The 20,638-nt window shown below is 38.9% G+C and overlaps 1 protein-coding gene across 1 annotated transcript; it reads left to right on the top strand.

The window, feature by feature from the left end:
* The first annotated feature begins 1,039 nt into the window (after window positions 1-1,039).
* On the top strand, window positions 1,040-16,784 carry LOC115372265 (cytochrome P450 3A27-like). The gene is made up of 13 exons (XM_030069985.1): window positions 1,040-1,151; window positions 1,650-1,743; window positions 3,249-3,298; window positions 4,128-4,227; window positions 8,400-8,519; window positions 8,846-8,931; window positions 9,051-9,193; window positions 9,299-9,423; window positions 10,310-10,391; window positions 14,208-14,368; window positions 15,162-15,388; window positions 15,950-16,112; window positions 16,211-16,784. The coding sequence occupies exons 1-13, from the start codon at window positions 1,081-1,083 to the stop codon at window positions 16,283-16,285; spliced, it is 1,497 nt and encodes a 498-aa protein (XP_029925845.1). The 5' UTR covers window positions 1,040-1,080; the 3' UTR covers window positions 16,286-16,784.
* Window positions 16,785-20,638: the final 3,854 nt, after the last annotated feature.

The following is a 20,638-nucleotide window of genomic DNA, read 5'->3' as shown; positions in this document are numbered from 1 at the left end:
CATTTAAAGAGGACAGTACAGTCCATAGTACAGTTTAAAGTTACTTCCAACAAATTGTGTACATCAGGTGTACAGTCACTTTTTTCACCTCTAAAAAGTGAATGGTCGTTTCCTCAAAATTAGCAAAAATCCTGTTGTTCCTTGTTCAAAGGCTTTGCTGTTTTGTGTATACAACACTAGGTTTGCCTCACTGAAAGTGGTGTTGTTAGGTCAGTAAAGAGCGTGGCAATATATCGATATTGTGATGTGACAAGATACTGTGTCACATTTCATATATTATAATTTTAAGATATGGCATAACTATTGTCTTTTTCTGGTTTGTCTTTTTCTGTTTTATTGAACTCGACTAGATAGTGTCTCACATTTTAAATAGCTAAATTTACACTTAAATGGGGCTGGGCAATATACAGATGCCATGATGTGAGACTGAATATGATCTAGGATTACAATAAAGTGATGTCATTTCAAAATGCACCAGATGGTTCCAGCTGTTCTTTTATTTGTCCTTACCCACTTAGTTTTTGTTCATGCGTTACTGACAGTTAATGACTCTCATTGTGCAAACATTTACTGAAAGCACCAGTAGCCATTCCCTCTATCATATCAACAGAGGTGTTTGGTTTGATTGCATTTCTGTGCTGAAGTTTGGTTTTGTGTAGCACAGTGCTTCGATCTACAAGAGCCAGTGTATTCATTAGGTGGATTTAGAGTTATGAGGCTCTATTAATGCATCATGAAAACCATCATGTACTTTTATACATAATATTGTTAAAAGCCAGTACTCCAAGTAAAAAATTAGACTGAGCAACTTTCACTTGTTATGGAGTAACATTTGGAGTCTCTGTACTTTTACTCGGGTCGTGTAGGCTACTTTGTCCAGCGGTGGCCCCTGGCCCCGGCGGCTGGCCCCGGCTCCGACCCCGGAGAGCTACACCGACCTTTCCTCCACTGCGGGCTGTGCTCCTCCCACCTCCAGGCTTGTTTAGAGGCGACCAACATGACTGTATCCGACATTTCCTCATTTCCTCGGTGACTGTGAGCTCCTTTAAGTCGACACAACATTTCAACAACAAGACTAAAATGTTTTTCTTGCCGTTTTTCTCCGCGACCACCTGGACTCTCCTGGTTCTCGTCTTGACCCTGCTGTTACTGTGAGTGGTTTTCTTTCCTCCACATCTTACTGGCAGGCTGTTCATTAAATTAAATTTGCTGGTCAAGCTGGTATAGTCATTAAACAACAATTAAACAATTCAATTCACTTTTATGCGTATAGCAAGTAAGAAAGTAAAGTTTGTTCATAGCGCACATTTAGACACAGCACAAGCGAGCCAAAGTGCTTTACAAGAGGACAGCAAAAAATGTAGCAAGTAGTTTGTTAATAGCCGTGTTTTTGTGTATAGCGTCAAATCATAACGGTAATTTCCTCAAGGCGCACACAAATAACCACTGGTACGACCTGAGAAACCTGCAAATTTTGTCTCATCCAGGCTGAATGATTTAAAGCCGAAATGAGTTGAGCAACAGTTCACTTGTGTTTCATGGGGTCATGCTGCAGCCTGTCATTGTTTTTCAGCTCCTCACTTATCGCTTCTCTCATTACGTAACACCACTGCAACAAGGGTAATTCCTCTTTCCCCCGTGTGATTTAGGTATGGCATTTGGCCATACAGCTTTTTCAAAAAGCTGGGCATTCCCGGACCAAGACCTATGCCTTTTGTGGGAACAATGCACAATATGAGTAAAGTAAGTGCAGTGGACTGGGACCACTTATAAAGAACTGCTAATGATCTGTAACCCAATTTCTTTGTGACCAATATAACATTAAATAGGCATCATCATCGTCAGTTGTAATATCAAAGAAAGGGACATTGGCCCACTCACTTAGTCGATAGCAAAAAATAGGCTATGTGTGCCACAAAGCAATGGCATACATGCCAACTAAAGCGATGTTTTAACCAACCCAAAAAGCTGCCAAATAGGCTACTGCTATAGTAGTATAATAGTAGATAATTGAATCTGATTTATCATGCACATTTCATATATTTTGTATGTTGGGTAACGGAGAAATGTTAGTCTAGCAACATGTAAATCCACTCTGCGTCAAACCAGACAAACAAAAAAATATCAGCGTTCCCCACATGTTTTCCCTAAAATATAACCCTCTCTGAAATTCCCTTAATTATCTCACAGTGAACAGGGGCCTCATTTATAAGCGTTGCGTAGGCACAAAACGGCTCCTGAAAGCGGCGTAAGTCACTTCCCACGCAAAGTTGGGATCTATAATTTAACAAACTTTACAGGATAATGTGCGCACCTGTACGGAAACTCCGACCCATGCGTACGCACATTTTGGAGACAGGGGGAAGGTGGTGAATTGGTGAGTTGAAGCCAGACTTTTGAAATAAATTGTGTCAAAGCCATTATTGTACATGTAATGACCCGTCCCACACATTTAATTTCACTTCCTATTATGCATTACTCATAACCCACTTAACCCGCTACTCATTCAGTATTTCATCAACGCCATCACACCCCTCAATTTGTGTTCACCTAATAAACTTAAATTTTCAAGTGATATCCCAGGGTGATGGCACTGCTGACAGACTTGATCATTTTGGTCACGTGTGAAGCAGCAGTCTGATCAACGGATTTTCTGCGTGCGCCGACAGTCGTGCATAACAAATGAGGGCAATGAGCACCAACCAAGGTCAGAGTAGGGCGTGTTGTCGAGAGATGAGGTGGCAAAAAATACACATTTATTATTCAACTGAGGATGCAAAATGCACCCTTGTAAAAGTGGGCCTGGTCGGTCAGTCAATCAGTAGTTTAGTTCAGGCGGGCATAGTTCAATTTATTTGGTGGATCATCATGAACTTTGGTGAAAACATCCATGAAAGTTGGTGACATTCATGTCACCTGGAGGACGAAATCTGGAAATTGTGGTTACCCAATGACCTTCCACCGTGACTATTTAATAAAATGCAGAAATGCCCAGAAATTATTAATACACACTTGTTAAACATTCATTCAAGTAAAAGTATTGTTTGCACCAGGTCAAAAAGTGCGTCGAGACATTTTGTAATTGTCATATTAGCAGGTTCTTTTCATCATTGATACATGTGGATTAACATTCATTCAACTAATGTGGAGATTTATCTACACTTTCTGTGTACACTAAAGGCAGTTTGAACCCTTGTCTTCCTGTAACCTTTCATTTTCTTTCCTCCCTCTTTTGAAATGCCTTGCAGGGATTTAATTTTGATTTGGAGTGCCACAAGAAGTATGGGGATGTCTGGGGGTGAGCTGATGTTTATTTATTACGTTCTACAGGCTAGAAGGAGCCTGTCTGAAGACCAAGTTACTTCTTGTTTTTGTGTTTGTTGGAGCTGATGTTATGATTCTGACATGTAACTGTATACATTATTGGCATGCATTTTGAGCTACTCTTACTTAAAGCAAGTTTTAATTTTAGGATCTTTATCAATTGCTATCATGCACCAAATTGTTGTAAACAGTTACACACTACATGATGTATGAGAAGTAGGATTGAAATGTTTTTAAAATTATTGCTTATCCTCTCTACAATTTAATGGCATGTGCAGGTTAATGAACTGTTCATAAATTCAAGTTCAGCACATTTATTGCCTACTTGTAACAAGGCTACTGTTTGACCTTTGATCAAGAACTCTGACAGTTCATTTGAGAAAAAAAGTTGTTAATCTTTGGACATCTTTAACAGCTGATGACACTGTTGAAATTACATTTGGAATAGATTTCTCAGTATTTGCATAGCCCAATTAAAAAAAAAAAAATCCCTGTACCCACAGATTAACAATTAGTCTGAATATTTTCTATGGAGGCATCAATTACAGAAACTACAAACATGCCTTAGTGTCCTGGTTAATCCAGTGGAAGACATTTGCATACTCTATATAGGTCACTGTATACAAGATACAGCATTTGCATTTTATTTCAGCTCAAAAACAGCATTCTGCTTGATCCTGCACAAGTTGTATGCAGGATGAAAGATAATTTTGTGTTTTTGACGTTGAGGTAAGATATTTTCCATTGTATTTGTTTTAAGTGGTGATGAGTACTTACAGTGATATCATTGTGTTTACGCACAGGGTGTTTGACGGACGTACACCGATGCTCGTGGTGTCAGACCCCGAGATGATTAAAGCTGTTCTTGTGAAGGAGTGCTACTCTGTGTTTACCAACCGCAGGGTAAGAGTGATACTCCACTTTATACCTCTGTTTCCATGTCCCAGACTTATTCAGCACCAGTAGGATTTGTTTTCTTTTGTGGTGTTTGCTGTTTTTACAAGGATACAAGGAAGTTTATTTGTCATTATACAACAGGTTGTATAGTGAAATTAAAATGTGGTTCCCTCTTGATTGATTAATTGATTGTGTAAAAAATAGAATTATTAAGCATGGAGGAGTTCAGATGGTGCATTCAGTAGTCTCACAGCCTGAGGGAAGAAGCTGCTCTGTTGTCTGGTGGTACGGCAGCGGATATTTCTGTATCTTTTGCCTGACGGCAGCGTAGTAGAGGTAGTAGAGGTCAAGAGCTTTCCAAAAATGTTGACCCCATGTCTGTACCATTTTTTGCTGCTGCACTGTAAGCCTTTAAAAATGTCTCAGATGGCCATATTAAGTTAATGGGAAAATATGAAATATGAAACACTGACTATTTTATGGGGAAAATAAGCTTTGAAATGGTCCAAATTGAAAAGTATGACTGTGTATATGACTAACATCAATATTCTAAATAAATCTGGCCATTACATACCCCCTTAAAGAAGTTTAACTGATTTTATCAAGCTTGGCCCTGAAAGAGGTCTGCAGATGTACACCTGAGACAGCCTTGGCTTGGAGCAAGATGAAAATCAAACTTTGTCACAGAACAACAATGAAGACATCGTTTGAAAGGTCTTGACCTATGGAGTAACATATCTCAGTGTGAGACCAGTGGGCAGTTCCTGCTCCCCACGAGTGCCCTTTGAACCTTACACCTGAGACACTTTTAAAGGCTTACAGTGCAGCAACAAAAAATGGCACAGACATGGGGTCAACATTTTTGGAAAGCTCTTGACCTCTACTATCATACCCGATGGCAAACCAATAGGGGGCGCCACTGACTAGTGTCAAAACATGGAAAAAACATGATTTCACTATCATAAGAAAAAAAAAAAATCTGACCAAACATGTGTTCTTCCCACACCCAAAAACTTTAATTAAGATAGCAAAATTAGTGATCACAACGTCATATAATAGACATAACATGTTAGAACTACAAAACCTATGGCGCAGGACACTTCTGTGTGTTGCAACTCTGCACAAATTGTAGTTCTGGTACCCCTCTTCCGGGTTAGGATAAAACTTGCGAAATTCGGTTTAGAAAACATACATACGGTAGTTTTCAACAGCAAAAGTATAACCTTAACATGTAGCCTATGTTTATATCACGAGTAAAGATGTGTTATGAAAAAAAAAAGAATCTTTAGTGCTATTTTTGACGTGTTTCCACGGTTTTTCCACCCGCTATGTTTCGCTGACTGAAAGGGTGGTGTTCAATGGCGTAACATATCAGCATATTATAATCTTCTTTTAAGAAGATTTGACAACTTTCATGCACTTTATTGATGAAAGCTGTCAAATCAGACACATCGCTATTAGGATTATGGGTAATGTAGTGCTTCTCCGTGATATGACATCGCAAATAAAACGTGTTTTATTAAAATAGAAGCACATGCTATCATTACACAACCTCATAGCTCTTGGTAAGTCTGCCTCGGATGGTTACAATGTTATGGCTAATAATAAGAACTACTTTTCAGAATATCGATTAAATTTGCACTTCCGGGATCTATGAACCACCACCCACAGTGTGACGTCTTTGAAGCCGAGAATCCGTGTGTCCAGCATGCAATGCGTTATTAAGAGGTCGTGCTCATTTCACAGATTTCTGTGAGATCAGGTTGGGCAGACTCTATTACCACGTTATATGACGCAGAAAATGTCACGTTAATGACAACAAAGAGTTCGTTGACGCCCCAAATGCTTCCCATGGCACATTGTGGGAGTTCTATGTAGGCCTAAGTCTGTCGGGTTACCCAACTTGTCGAAAACTGACGAGAAACGGGTGCCTAATGAGTCGGCATGTAACACTAAGGGACCCTGACCATTCGTCAGTCTGTTGACGCATTGGGAGTTAGAACGTGTTGAAATATAGCAAAAGCAGGTTTTAACCGAAAGTTTAAACCGAATGGATACTATGAAAAGAAAGTGTACATTTATCGCTAGAAAAGTTATCAAAACAAAGCTAAAGCCACAAGCTATCTTAAAATATAGCAATTTCCACTGAAAGCAGAAGGGATGTCCGCCATGTTTTTTGTTCACGTCGGGGAGAAACTGGGCAGTCACGTGACCGAAAGTATGCCTGCAGAAAAGACTAGGCAGATAAAACGTACCCATGTCACAATTTCAGAGCCGTTTTTGTGAAATGACTACGTTTTGCCTTGTGGACCAACGTAGCTATTACAATTTGGAGTGAGACTGGGTTGACAAAAACACACAGAAAAACTTTAATTACATCCTAAAAGTGTGAAAAACGGCAACATGTTTTGTCCATGGAGCTTTAGTGAAGATATCAAACCACACAGCACTGTCTGCATCACAAAAACCAAAATGCAAAGCAAAGTACAGAGTCAAGAGTTACACATAGGAAATATGCTCATAAGGTCCAACAGTTTTTTCTTTGATTTTACAGAACAGAATCTCAAAATGAAACTCCTTAAAATGTTAAGACATTGCATATTGAGAATCTTAGAATCTACGTACCTTAGGAGGGTGTGAATGTGTTCACCAAACACCACGTCAGTCCACTAATTAGTTTTAGTGATATGTCATGTGCAAATTTGACATTTTTCAAATTTGAGGGTAGGTGAAGGAGAGGCCGTGAGGTCACCACATCTGACAGGGTTCATCCTCTGTCGTGATAATCTCCTCAGTAGATTTTGTGAAATGTTACCTTGGAGAAAGTGTTGAATGAACAGATAGATGCTCTGACCAGCCGGCCAACACAGCCAAAAATATTTGAATATTTTAGCCCCTCCATGATGGTCTGTTGAAGTAGAATACTGTAGGTGTCTTGTGTCCTGCCAATGTTTTAATCACATTATATTTATAACCTCTGGCTTTGAAATCCCATTTTTCACATATATAAGACCCCATTACACATTCCTTAGCACGTCTGTAATGTTGCAAGATCAGCTAATCTTCTGTTATCTGAAGGTCACTAACCTTTTTTTTTTTCATTTCGTTCCCTTCCCCCTCAGAATTGATCCTGCATATGGGTTTTCTGCATTTGGTGTAATATTAAAGTTTCCCTTTTTCATCATAAGAACACTGCAAGAAGTAGTGTGAGGTCATGAATCATACTTTTGTCATGTTTTTTTTTTTTTTTTGTCAAGAAAACTAGAGATATAATAACTTCGCAAGACAATTTTTCTTTGTTTGTGTGTTGTTTGAGAAGTAAGGACCCTTGATTAGCCCTTGTTTAGATTTGTCTTGCCTATGATAGTGTATTTGGACCATTGTAGGGGGGAAAAATACAGAGCCAGGGAAGAGTTTTTTTTTTTTTTTTTTTTTTTTTTTTTTTTTTGTAAATTTGTGACTATAATCTCAGAATTTTCAAGTTTTTTCTCATAAATTTGTCAGTTTTTTCTTGTAAATTTATCTGCTCAGTCTCTGAAATTCAGAGTTTTGTTTTTTTTTTTTTCTCAGAATATCACCCTGGCTCCATCATTTTTTCCCCTAATATGCCATCATACTTTTTTCACATCTTAAAAGAAACTTTTCTCACTGCAAAAAATGAATAGTTCTCTTATGGGAGCTAACAGAAATGAGTTAGGCTACCCCATTTTTGCTGAGTGCTCAGTGTGTTATTCATTCTCAATGCTGGTGCTGTCTAGATTAGATTATGTGAGTAATAAGTGAGTGTATTGATTAATATCTTAAATCATATAGGCTGCCATTAGGCACACTTATTTTTTAGGAACATTCAGAATACATCTCCGTGAATTGCAACAAAGTTTTAAATGCCTTTCAATGACAGAAGTAAATTTATCATGCTTGTTGTTCAATGATTAATAATTCACAATGTGATGTACAAAACAGCTAGGCGTGATATGAGTATGTTTAAAAGACTAAGCTGGGTCTGAACTGGAAAATCTGAATCTGAATTGTGAAAAAATACATTTTTAAGTTTGTAGGACAGACAAAATCTGCTCTCTGCTGTAGCTGCTGGAAACATTAGAGGAGGCATGCAACTCTCCTGTATAAACATTTTATCACTCATTGGCATTTGCCCTCGGTTGTATTCATGATCACAGGACAATATGGATGACCTGGCTGGGCCTTTTGCAGATGGAATTACAGCAGCTAAGGACGAGCGGTGGAAAAGAATTCGGAGTACAATATCGCCATGCTTCACCAGCGGCAGGCTGAAACAGGTAATTATGACATCTGGGTCTCAGGAGCAACAAACCTGCATGCACACAAAAAATGTGCAGACACTCATCACCGATGGAAAAATCTTCACAGCAGAACGACATGTCTCTAGGGCCAACAGGTCTCCCAAATGTCTGTAGAAATGAGCTAAAATGCTGCTGTGTTGTATACATTTGATCAGAAGCTTTTCTGAGGGAGAATGAGCTGAGTGCCACTGATTAATGTTCAAATATTGTTCAATGTTTTGTTAGTATGAACACCTACGAAAGTGTGAAGTGCATTATTAATTTAATATCATATATTAAAAGATTACTCTTCTTTTTTAAAGGTCTTTTCATTTGTTGAGCAATATGCAAACCGACTTGTTGGGAGCCTTGAGCAAAGGAATTTGAGTGAATCCGTCGATGTTAAAACGTATGTTGCCAACCTGTCATCAAGAAGCCAGTGATTACATTTTTCATTGTGACTTCAAATTAATATGGGAATGCACAAAAGCCACATTTCTGATATATTTATTTATCTATTTTTTGTAGGTTCCTGGCACCCTACAGTTTAGATGTTGTGACCAGTGCATCATTCAGTGTTGATACGGATTCCATAAACCATCCGGATGATCCTATTGTTGTTCATATCAAGAGGGTTCTCAAGTTCAAACTTTGGCCTATATTTTTTCTACGTATGCACTTCCTGCACATTAGTTAGAAATAGAGATCATTTGATTATAATAGAACCTAATGGGCATTTTGGTTGAAATACTCATAACACTTTATTTTGCTTTCAGTGATATTTCCCTTCGCTTCCAAACTTTTCAAGCTCTTGGGTATTTCAATGATGGATATGACCAGCGTGAATTTCTTCTATGGCGTATTAAAGAAATTCAAAGACCAGCATCAAGCAGAGGATTCTGTAAGCTTTTACCTATTTCAAGTGCATAGATATTGCAGAATAAACCATGAATCTGCTGTTCGTTCGCCTCACACCTTGCAACACAAAGGTCACACTGGTCAAAGTAGGACAGTAGTTGATAATCTATTCATGTAAAAAAAAAAAAAAAAAATTCAACGAACCTCTTAGTTACATCTCTTAGTTACCAGCCCCCCATTCTACCATGCAGGCTAATGGCTAATGCAGGTTCTGTATGGGCCCAGTTGCACTGTTACATGCTGTATATATCTAATTATGCTCTCTAGGATTTCCGGGTAGATTATCGGCATGATCTGGCTGCTCCATAAAGCCACAGCCGTCTCAGAAAGGAAAGTCTCCGCTGCAGTCTGTTGCACAGGTTATCAGTGTGTGTTTTCCAGCAAAGATGGTTGTCTATGTGAAAACGAGGACACCTGAGTGATTGTCTAGTTTTTGATGACCACTGGCTCATGGGTAATCATTGCCTCAGGTCAAAGACCTTCCCCTGCATATTGGTGACATTTAAAAGGAGATGGTTGGTGTCACACCACTTGATGAAGGTGTCTGTCTCATCGTGGTACACAGAGGGGACCGTCTCCGTGTGGAGAAGGCTCACCATGGGACACCATGCTCTGCACCGCTTTTGAGTAAAAGAGTTTAACTATTAGTAGTAACTAGTATTAGCTATTTATAACTGATAGTAAATATTCATTTAATAATAACTATTTGTCTTCATAAGCTTGAAAAAAAAACTGTCCATTTGCATTACTCTAATCTATGCAAATGTCTTTTATTGTATGCTGTGTTTGTTAGAGCTTCCTCAGGGTTGAAGAGTGTACACTGTTTTGTAACTTGTGCTGGATGCTGAATATCTGTCTGTGCTATCCAGAGCCATGGCGACTTCCTGCAGGTGATGGTTGAGAATGAAATACCAGAAACGGAGATCAAAAATGGTGAAGAGCCAAGTAAAGGTATGATTTTGTAACACTTTCATCAGTTTTGTGATGCAGAGAAGTCTAAGTAACACTATCAGTTGAATGCACAGTTTAACTGTGAGAGGTGCATGGTTGTAAGTCTCAGTCAGTGGTGGTAGGAGGTATAGAATGACCGATAGTGGATTTGGCCGATAGCCGATAGTGCTGATAGTAGTTATCTAGAAAAAGAAATTGATTAATTTGCCGATAGTTGATTACTTGGCCGATAGTCAAAAAAGAGGGGCCGATAGTTAGTTGTTAATGTAATGTTAGAGTCAGAACGGACAGGCAGTGATGTTAACCTAACCCGAGTCAAAACATTTATTATTCCAGTGACGTAAACCTAATTTATTAATGAAGCTACATGATATAAAGTCAACTTTTAATGTAATTGTCGTGGAATTCTACAACAAAAATGAACAGTCAGATGGTCTTCAGGCCTTTAATGCTGTGACAGCAGGAGAGTCATACACACCAAAGCTTGGAGGTAGATTGTCAGTGTGCCAGAGGTGATGGGAGGCTTTTAAGCTCTTCAGATTTTACATATACTTTACATGTCTTACATAGTCAGTCAGGTAATAAAGCAATAAAAACTTTCCAGAAACAAATCGTTAATAAACAGGCCTAGTCATAAATTCCAGACAAGTAACTGATCACCTCTAAATGAGATAAGCTGGTAGAGGGTCTGAGCCATTGCAAATACCACCAGTTCAACTCTGAGGGCATATAAAGGCTAAGTAATACATGATTTGATAAATTCCTTCACAGTAATAACGTTATGAATTTACATAGATACCTAGTGCTGGGGTGCACCTTCCAGAAAAATCGAAGCCAGTTGTTACACGTGTTTTCGTAACCGAGGCACGTGCTCAGCTCGTTTTAGTAATGTTTGGCCGATACTATCGGTGGGGCCGATAATGTTGAGGCCGATAGTAACTAATTAGTAATTATCTTTGCTCTTTTGGCTTATTGGACCCTGATAAGTATAAAAACTAAGCATCATCTTTTTACATGGTGTAGTTTTAGAGAAAAATGATGTCCACATATGTGGACACTGGTTCTCAATTTCCTTAAAACACAATAAAGTCAGCTTTGTGTAATAGAGTGCAAAAGTCTTTATTTCTACCCTGAACATTGCAGTTTTTGTCCTGACTGCTTTGTCTTGTATTAATAACACATACAAACATATTTTTGAATCACAGTGCAAAAAAACAAAATGAAGTAACAACATTTTTGCCCCTTGCCCCGTCATATGCTTGTAACAAAATATAAAACATTCAAAGCATTTTGCATTGTCACTGTTGCATATTAATAACACATAAAAACATGTTTTTAAAATATTTTGAACTTCATAGTCCAAAAAACAAAATGAAAGAAAAAATGCCCCTTTTGGACAGTCGCAGCTACAGTATGGCACAATTGAAATGCTGTAAACAGTTTCAGAAAGACATAATATGCCTTTGTTGAGTCCTGATGTGGCCAAAAACTTCTTTCCAGATCAGGCCAGATTGACTGCAAAAATCTTCTTAGACTTGGTACCAAAAAACACCAATAAAATAGTCTTGGAGTCTTCAAAAATAAAGACTTGAACCAGGCAGAGTCTTGAGCAGGCAAGTTTATTTGCATTTGAGATCTCAAATGAAACAAACAAGGAGTCGTTTCACAAAGGAAAGACTGGAGTTCTCCGTCTAAGCACCTGTTTTTATGTAACACAAAATGTCATGTCAGCGATTCTATTCATGATCACAGGAGTAGCGGTGCCTACGTCATGCCAGCTGGGGAAATACAGACTTTTTTAAGTGGGCTCGAGTTACCTTGGGTTTGTAGCTCTTGGCTAGCGGGCCTTTCCTTTGTACAGGGAAAAGATGACTAGACATTTTCAAACTAGGTCAGGCTTTTGATCTGCCTTAAGGCTTGGCTTACAGTCAGGGCTGAAAGAGGTGCACTTACTACAGAATACCACTAGAGGCTTAGTGAGCCTTTATGTCAACCCAGTGAGAAAAGCACCAAACTAATGGCTAGGCCATTACTTCAAAGTCTTACTGATAGTGTTTGAGCCCTAGTGCTTCCAGACTGATGCTGATTTATGTTCTTCGTTGCGAGCTTCCTTATCTTTATTACCCTCTACAATGTTGATATTTTTCAGAGTCAGAATTTCCTCTACAGTCCCCACTCCTGGATAATGACATAGCATTAGAGCAATCTGAAATCATTTTCATCAAATCTTTATCTATGTATTGTTCAAAATAGTTTAGTCAGTTATCCTCATGCTCAAGCTCAGCGAGGTTTGGCATCAATGGAGTAGCCCTCCAGTGCATTCCACATCCTGCACAATCAGAATCAGAATAAAAATAGTATTTATTGCAAAGAAAGATGCACATTTACCCATGCAAGCAATTCACTGAGGTGTATTGGTGCATGACATAGTTGAATCTGAGTGGACGTTTATAGGAAATTTGAAGATGTCCCTGAGCACTTGGTCCTGGTCTTGGCTCTTCTGGGCCATCATCTGAGTTATCAGCTTCAATTTCTAGGATGGCATCCTCGTTGTCTGACAAATTATCCAAATCTGACTCTCCATCAAGTAACTCGAGTAGCTCCAGTGCTCTTTCCACAGAAAAACGCTCTGGAAATAAAATCATGGGAAAAAAAAAAAAAAAACTCAAATACAAATCCATTCATTCATTCAGTTATTTATTGAGCTGAGACAGCACACATTGATCAACATCTATGTAAATGTGCCAGGGTTAGCCTAGTTAGCCTTATCCATGTCCATGTCATTTATTCATTTATTTATTCATTCATTTATTCATTGGGACAAGGTACAGTTTTTTAGCTGCACCAGAATTAGCTATAAACCTATTTACATCTGCTGTCCCTGGGCACATTTATGCTAACATATTAGCATTTTTAACAAAGCTAAGTCCCCCTGTACACATACGTGTACATCATGTTTAGCAGCATACTAGATCGTTATTTTTACTAATTTTTTGTCAAATTTGCATGTCATGGGAAACTTACAATGCTTCTATGCATATCTAAACAAGAATAATCCATGAAATATGATTGGACTTCTTACCTTGTTGATGTTTTGGTTTGGAGTTGCCGGCCAGACTTTCCCTTGTACTCGCTGTCATGTTGAATTTTTCCTGTAGTGTGTTGTACTCTTCTGACACCACTAGGTGGTAGTGTAAGTGTCCACATACGTGGCCAGATGGCCCTACGGTAATATATCCCAAAATGTGATGTACACGCATGTGTATGCCACGTCCTAAGAGGGCATATTAAACTGGAAAAAAATAATGGAGGGTTCTTACAATAAATTTGGGATGATAAAGGGACTTTTCTTCCAATATGCCAGAGGGGCTACATTTTTGCTCAGACTTGACAGGGTGTGTTGGAGTGCTCTTTGAGGTATGCACAGTAGTCGAGTTGTAAAAAAAATTCAGGGGGGATGGTCAATTCTTTTCACTTGATGAAAAGGGAGGATGACAGTTTTACAGGGGGGGATGATTTTGACCGTTTCTATTTCAGGGGGGATGCCATCCACCCTCATCCCCCCTCAACTCGAGTACTGGGTATGCATGGTAGGATGTGGTGCACACCTCAACATGTAAACTCCTTTTTTGTGCTTTTTTCCCTCCTTTTTCCCTGTATATTTCTGTTCTTGTTTTCTTAATTTTATCAAAGTGTTTTTAATGTCTTATTTTTATAACTTTATCACCAATGCATCCTAATTGCCATGTTTGCAGTTGTACTGTAAAAAATTTGGGAAAGAAGCAATAATTTCACCTGATGTTGCTTTTGTTGTAGGTTTGACTTACAATGAGATCCTTGCTCAGGCATTTTTATTCATCTTTGGTGGCTATGAGACCACCAGTGTCACTCTGACCTATATCCTTTATTGCCTGGCAATCAACCCTGATGCATTGCAGACCTTGCAGGAGGAGATAGATGCCAACCTGCCGAGAGAGGTACTGTTTATGTTTTCTTGCTGTATGGGCGGCCTTCTCGGATTTAAAGTTCTGATTTTTACCCATGTAGTGGTATTTTCTGGTCTACTAAAGTGTAATACAGCCACCAAGTCTGGTCTGTTAAATTCTTCTTGGTCACAAGAATGAGTGCTTCACTGGAAGTGTTCTTCTTCAAAATGATTAAAGTAAATATAGAGTGGAAAATAACACAATTTGGAGTGGTGACACAGATTTTTGTTTTGAGGGATTTGCAGAAACAACACATTTGTTTTAGTTTCACTCTCAAAGCTTAAGTGTTCTCTGCTGTAGCACTGCCACTGTAAGTCCAGCTGAAGGCAGGCCACGCACCATGTGAGCTCTGACCTTTACAGACCTGGGAGAGTAACTGGCTTGATGTTGCATTTGGACCCTCTTCATATAGAGGCGATGCTGAGTGCTCTGATGATTGACTTGGTAATGCAAGTAGAATGCATGTGCTGTGTGTGTGTGTGTGTGTGTGTGTGTGTGTGCGTGTATGCTCTGTCTCATCCTTCTGTGTCTGCTGATGGCACAAGAGCTGTATATTGTGATTGTAGAGTACAAACCTCATATGGTAAAAAATAAGTCATCCATACACAAACTCAGAAAGACATGTTTTGCATGGATTTATATATTTTTTACAGTTTATAATGTATCAATAGTCATAAAATGGGGTCATAAAATGTATACTACAGCTGAAAGATAACATTTGCTGCCAACTGTAGGCAAAAAGAGAAAATTGGAGATATAAATCCTACTTACCTTTCACCTCTAGGCTCCCATCACATATGAGGGTCTGATGGGTCTGCAGTACCTGGACCAGGTGATTTGTGAGGCAATGCGTTTCATTCCCACCGCACCTCGCCTTGAGAGGATGTGCAAAAAAACTGTCCAACTCAACGGCATCACCATTCCCGAAGGAACCCTGGTTGCAATCCCTGTGCACATACTACACAAAGACCCGCGCTACTGGAGCACACCTGAGCTCTTCAGACCAGAGAGGTATCAGCAGAAACATTCTGCACTGCACTTTGCTTTTATTCATTAACTGTACATAATGGAATCTCCTCTGCCTCCTCATCAGATTGTGCAATAACAGTACAATAAATTAGACCGATATATCAGACCAATATATGCCCTTTTTTATACTGGATATCAGGGTGTGCATGTCGTCCATTTGCAAAATGAAAGAGACTTTTATCTTGGTCTAAAATTGTCTCTAGTAATACTTTATATTTCATAATTTGCAAATTTAAAGAAATACTGGCTGTAAGCAGCTTCAAATGAAAAAAAAAACTCACTCAGTATTGGTTTTAAAAACAGATATCGGTCGAATTCCACATTTCTGTGATTTAATGAAAGAGCTGACACTCAAAACACAAACATTTTCACACACTGTCTCCATGCTTTGCCCCTGACTATGTAATACTGATTTCTTTCTTTCTTTCTTTCTTTCTTTCTTTCTTTCTTTCTTTTTAGTGTGATTATCTGATGTTTCTGTACAGGTTGCTCTAGCCCTCTCCATGGTGAGCTACTTAAACTGGTCTCTGTCTTTATATGCAGATTCAGTAAAGACAGTGGTGAGGAAGTGAACGCATATGCGTATATGCCATTTGGGCTCGGTCCTCGTAACTGTGTTGGCATGCGGTACGCTCTGCTCACAATGAAGATGATTATTGTGCGTCTCCTGCAGAGCTACACCTTGGAAACCTGCAAAGACACCGTGGTAAATCTAATGATACACACTCATTCACATGCATTCATATTATCATATCACTCTGGACCTTTTTTGTGTCACATTTTATATTTTCTTTTTCTCTATAGATTCCTTTGGAGTTTAACATATTTTTTCAGCCCAAGCAGCCAGTCAAGCTCAACTTTGTTCCCAGAGAACAGTAATCAGCAAGGAGCATCTCCAAATATATCTTGATTTGGAAATCCTGTCAAATCCACAAATCTGTCTTTGTTTACTTTTTAATGTATGGCAACTGCTGGTAGTATGATTTTGAGTTTAAGATTTTACTGTGAAACTTGATCAAACTGATTCCACCACCATGAACTGTGAGCAATTTTTAACCTTCATTATCAACAAAATAAATGAAATCAAATGCCAAAATGGTTATGTCCCCGGTGGACATCCTGCACTTTGCAACTCCTCTGCCTTGCTCAATAACTTTGAGGCCCTTTCACTGTTCACCTTAAGGGAAATCATGGCTAAATTACAGCCTTCATCCAGTCTGTGAGATCTTATGCTTGCCAGATTAATCAGGAGGGTTAGTAACTGCGTTGGTCTACAATTTTATCTGTGGTAGATAACTCTCAGCCCACTGACTGTGTTCCCCCTGCTTTAACCATGTAGTTGTGCACCCACTGATCAAGAAACCTATGCTCGACTCCACCAATTAAAAAAAAAAAAATTAGACCCATTTACCATTTTTTGTCAGAGGTTTTAGAGAAGATTCTGCAATTACAACTGATTTCTTTTATGAATAAGTATATCTTTGACACTTCCACTGAGACAGACGATCATCACATCAGCATCACGATTCAATTTCCTGCATTTCTATGCATTTTAATGGGTAGTTTGAACCACTTCATATGCACACCTTAACAATAATACTGCACACAGTCCTATGCCGCACACCGTGCAGTGCTGGCCGGCACCGAGCAGGCATCGCTCCCCCAAAATTTCACAATGTTTCCAGCCAGGGGAGCTCATGTCACCACCAGGGGAGCTGTGCTCTCCTTTCCTCCCCCTTATTTCGCACACTGGTTATGCCAATATTCACGACAGTTTGACTCAGCTAGGGAAAATTCCCGAAAATTCCCTGGAAATTCATTATAATATAACATGTTTGCATGCATATCTGCTTATAATAAACCAAAATGTTTATTATGTATATATGTATATGACCAGGTGAATGCAGTGAATATAAATTCCCCGAAAATTCCCATGGAAATTTTCCAACTTGGAAAATTCCGGGAATTTTGCAACACTATGCCTGTATCTTATTAGGCCAAGGCTCATGGTTTCATTTCCCTTGTTATTATCCTCTTTTCACTAATTGATGTCCGTTGTGCTTTGTAACCCCACAATAACATCTGTGTTCTCAATGGAGAAAGATGTCATTTCTTCTGAAATGATAGAGAAAGATACAGAAAATTTTGATAACTTACCATAATTGACAAGTTGAGAAAACAGTCGCCATGTTTGACCAAGCATTGCCTATTTTATATACATGTGATTAAGATGAGTTGGTGTCAGGAAGTTTTACCATAGACAGACATAGTCAGTGTTTGAGGTGTTAATTGTTTCATATACAATCAAAAATTTAGTAAGCATCAAATTTAATGTGTTGTCCAAACTTAAAAAGTTAGAATTGGGGATGGACAGTTTGTAGTCCAGTCCAGTACTGCATATGTAAACAAAGGCAGCTATGGGTTGGCATAGAGCAACATACTTAAATGAATAGGGTCATTAAGCTGAGTGAATTAATGTACATATAAAAGAAGACATAAAATTCCTCAATAAGTCTTTGTGTTTAGATTCAGTCCTTACCTTGGATGCTCGATGTCCTCGATAGTCTCTGGCAGCCTTACATTAAGTGTTTCTGGAAGGCACAAAGACACTAAGCCAGCTGAAGAAACACAAAGAATGGATATTCTTTGTGTTTCTTGGCCCAAACAAAGTGGAAATCTGTGCTTTGGTCTGATGAGTCCAAATTTTAGATTTTTGGTTCCACCCGTCGTGTCTTTGTGTGACGCAGAAAAGGTGAACGGATGGTCTCTACATGCATGGTTCCCACCGTGCAGCATGGAGGAGGAGGTGTGATGGTGTGGGGGTGCGTTGCTGGTGACAATGTTGGGGATTTATTCAAAATTGAAGGCACACTGAACCAGCATGGCTACCACAGCATCCTGAAGCGACATGCCATCCCATCCGGTTTGTGTTTAGTTGGACCATCATTTATTTTTCAACAGGACAATGACCCCAAACACACCTCCAGGCTGTGTAAGGGCTATTTGACCAAGAAGGAGAGTGATGGAGTCACCTCATCACCACAGTCAACTGACCTAAACCCAGTTGAGATGGTTTGGGATGAGATGGACCGCAGAGTGAAGGCAAAAGGGCCAACAAGTGCTCAGCGTCTCTGGGAACTTCTTCAAGACTGTTGGGAAACAATTTCAGGTGACTACCTCATGAAGCTCATCGAGAGAATGCCAAGAGTGTGAAAAGCAGTAATCAGAGCAAAGGGCAGCTATTTTGAAGAATCTCACAGAAAGGCAGAAGTTGTGGATTTCAAGAATTTGCACAGAGCACTTTCGGCCATCCGGCCTTCAGACACTGATGAAGGCTGGATGGCCAAAAGCAAATGCTTGAAAAAGTCTAAATAAAAGATTTTAACGCTGATGAACGGACCTGTGTGCGATCCACAACTTCTGCCTTTCTGTGATATCCGCTTGGACTGTGCACCAGGAGGGTGAGAGCGCAGTGGCAACTCTGTACACCATTTTGAAGAATCTAAAATATAAAACATGTTTTGAGTTATTTCACACTTTCTTGTTTACTACATAATTCCATGTGTGCATTCATAGTTTTGATGCCTTCAGTGAGAATCTACAATGTAAATAGTTATGAAAATAAAGAAAAAACATTAAATGAGAAGGTGTGTCCAAACTTTTGACTGGTAGTGTATGTTAAAAAATAGCATCCATGCAAGGTTCTTTAAAAATCATTATTTAGCCTAATAAATATTCATTAAAATATAAATGGTAGTTCATACACATAATTTTATATTCAGTATTCTATTTCATCATCCTGAAAAACCCCGAGAACCTTGTCAAATGCTAACAAGAGTAATGTCCAAACAGAGTGCCACTTACCTATGTGGTGCTCATACAGGTAAACCCGAAACTGCACTGACTTTGACCCCAACTCTAAGATTAAGCCAAACCCAGATAAAAATATCTACACATTGCCTTGCATGTGATTCTGAGTATCTTGAAGCCTAGGAGACTTTTAGTGACGCATTATAACGCCTTGATAATAAGATGGATATCAGCATTGGACTATCCAAATCAAGTGTGACTGATTTTTTTTTTTTTTTTTTTTATTTACCCATGAGAGCCTAACAACCTGAGGCTGCTGGGCCAATCAGTAAGAAGGGGGTATAAAACTGAAAAAAAAAAAAAAAACTTGGAGGTTACTCTTACTGTAAAATCCTTTTTTTTTCTCAGTTTTATACACAATTGTATTATGTTAGCTAGACAAAAAAAAAAAAAAAAAAAAAAAAAATTAGTACAGTAACCATTGTCAGTGAAGGACTGGGCTAAGACTGAGAGGTGGACATGAGGGATATTTCAATGGTCCTCTGCCATAGTGACAAAACATCTAAACATTTTGACTTGCAGTGCTTACACAATGCCAAAGGGATGATGCATTTTGGGGGCACTGACTATTTATATGAGAAAGGAATTTCGTTTTGACACGAGTGAACTGATTTGGGAGAGATATGCGCTTTTGCAGGTGAACCATGGTGTTATGCTGAACCATCCAGGTTATTTTGACAAAAGCACCAAGAGTGTTGAGAACGTCCGGTCTGTTTCAAGAAATGAGCCAAAGCATTTGAGAAGGATCCTTCTCATTTTGGGGGCACTGACTATTTATATGGGAAAGGAATTTAGTTTTGAAGCATGAGTGAACAGTTTTGGGAGAGATATGAGCTTTTGCAAGTGAGCTATGGTGTTGTGCTGAACTGTATGACTGTTTTGCCAAATGATCTTGAAGTTTTGAGAATGTAATTTCTGTTTGAAGAAATGAGCCAAACCAATGGAGAAAAACTGTAATATAGCCTAACATTGTTTTTGGACAGTACAAACTGCAGGGGACCAATACTGCCTTTTGAAAAAATGGAGGGGACTTTATTTGAGTATTTATTTATTTATTTAGGTGGACCAGATGAAGCCATGGATGAAGGACAAGTTTGATCAGGCTGACAATTCTCACCACTAGAGACATGTTTCACCTCATTTAAAGAGGACAGTACAGTCCACAGTACAGTTTAAAGTTACTTCCAACAAATTGTGTACATAAGGTGCACAGTCACTTTTTTCACCTCTAAAAAGTGAATAGTCGTTACCTCAAAATTAGCAAAAATCCTGTTGTTCCTTGTTCAAAGGCTTTGCTGTGTTGTGTATACAACACTAGGTTTGCCTCACTGAAAGTGGTGTTGTTAGGTCAGTAAAGAGCGT

Source organism: Myripristis murdjan, chromosome 15, assembly GCF_902150065.1.
Source record: "Myripristis murdjan chromosome 15, fMyrMur1.1, whole genome shotgun sequence".
NCBI classification, from domain to species: Eukaryota; Metazoa; Chordata; class Actinopteri; order Holocentriformes; family Holocentridae; genus Myripristis; species Myripristis murdjan.
This window is presented reverse-complemented; position numbering and strand designations above follow the sequence as displayed.

What these genes read in the sequence shown, in the direction of transcription:
- LOC115372265 (XM_030069985.1), top strand. Translation starts at nt 1,081, where the DNA reads ATGTTTTTCTTGCCGTTTTTCTCCGCGACCACCTGGACTCTCCTGGTT. An exon ending in TGGTGAAGAGCCAAGTAAAG is followed by an intron (nt 10,392 to 14,207) that starts GTATGATTTTGT and finishes CTTTTGTTGTAG; the next exon opens with GTTTGACTTACAATGAGATC. An exon ending in ATGCCAACCTGCCGAGAGAG is followed by an intron (nt 14,369 to 15,161) that starts GTACTGTTTATG and finishes TTTCACCTCTAG; the next exon opens with GCTCCCATCACATATGAGGG.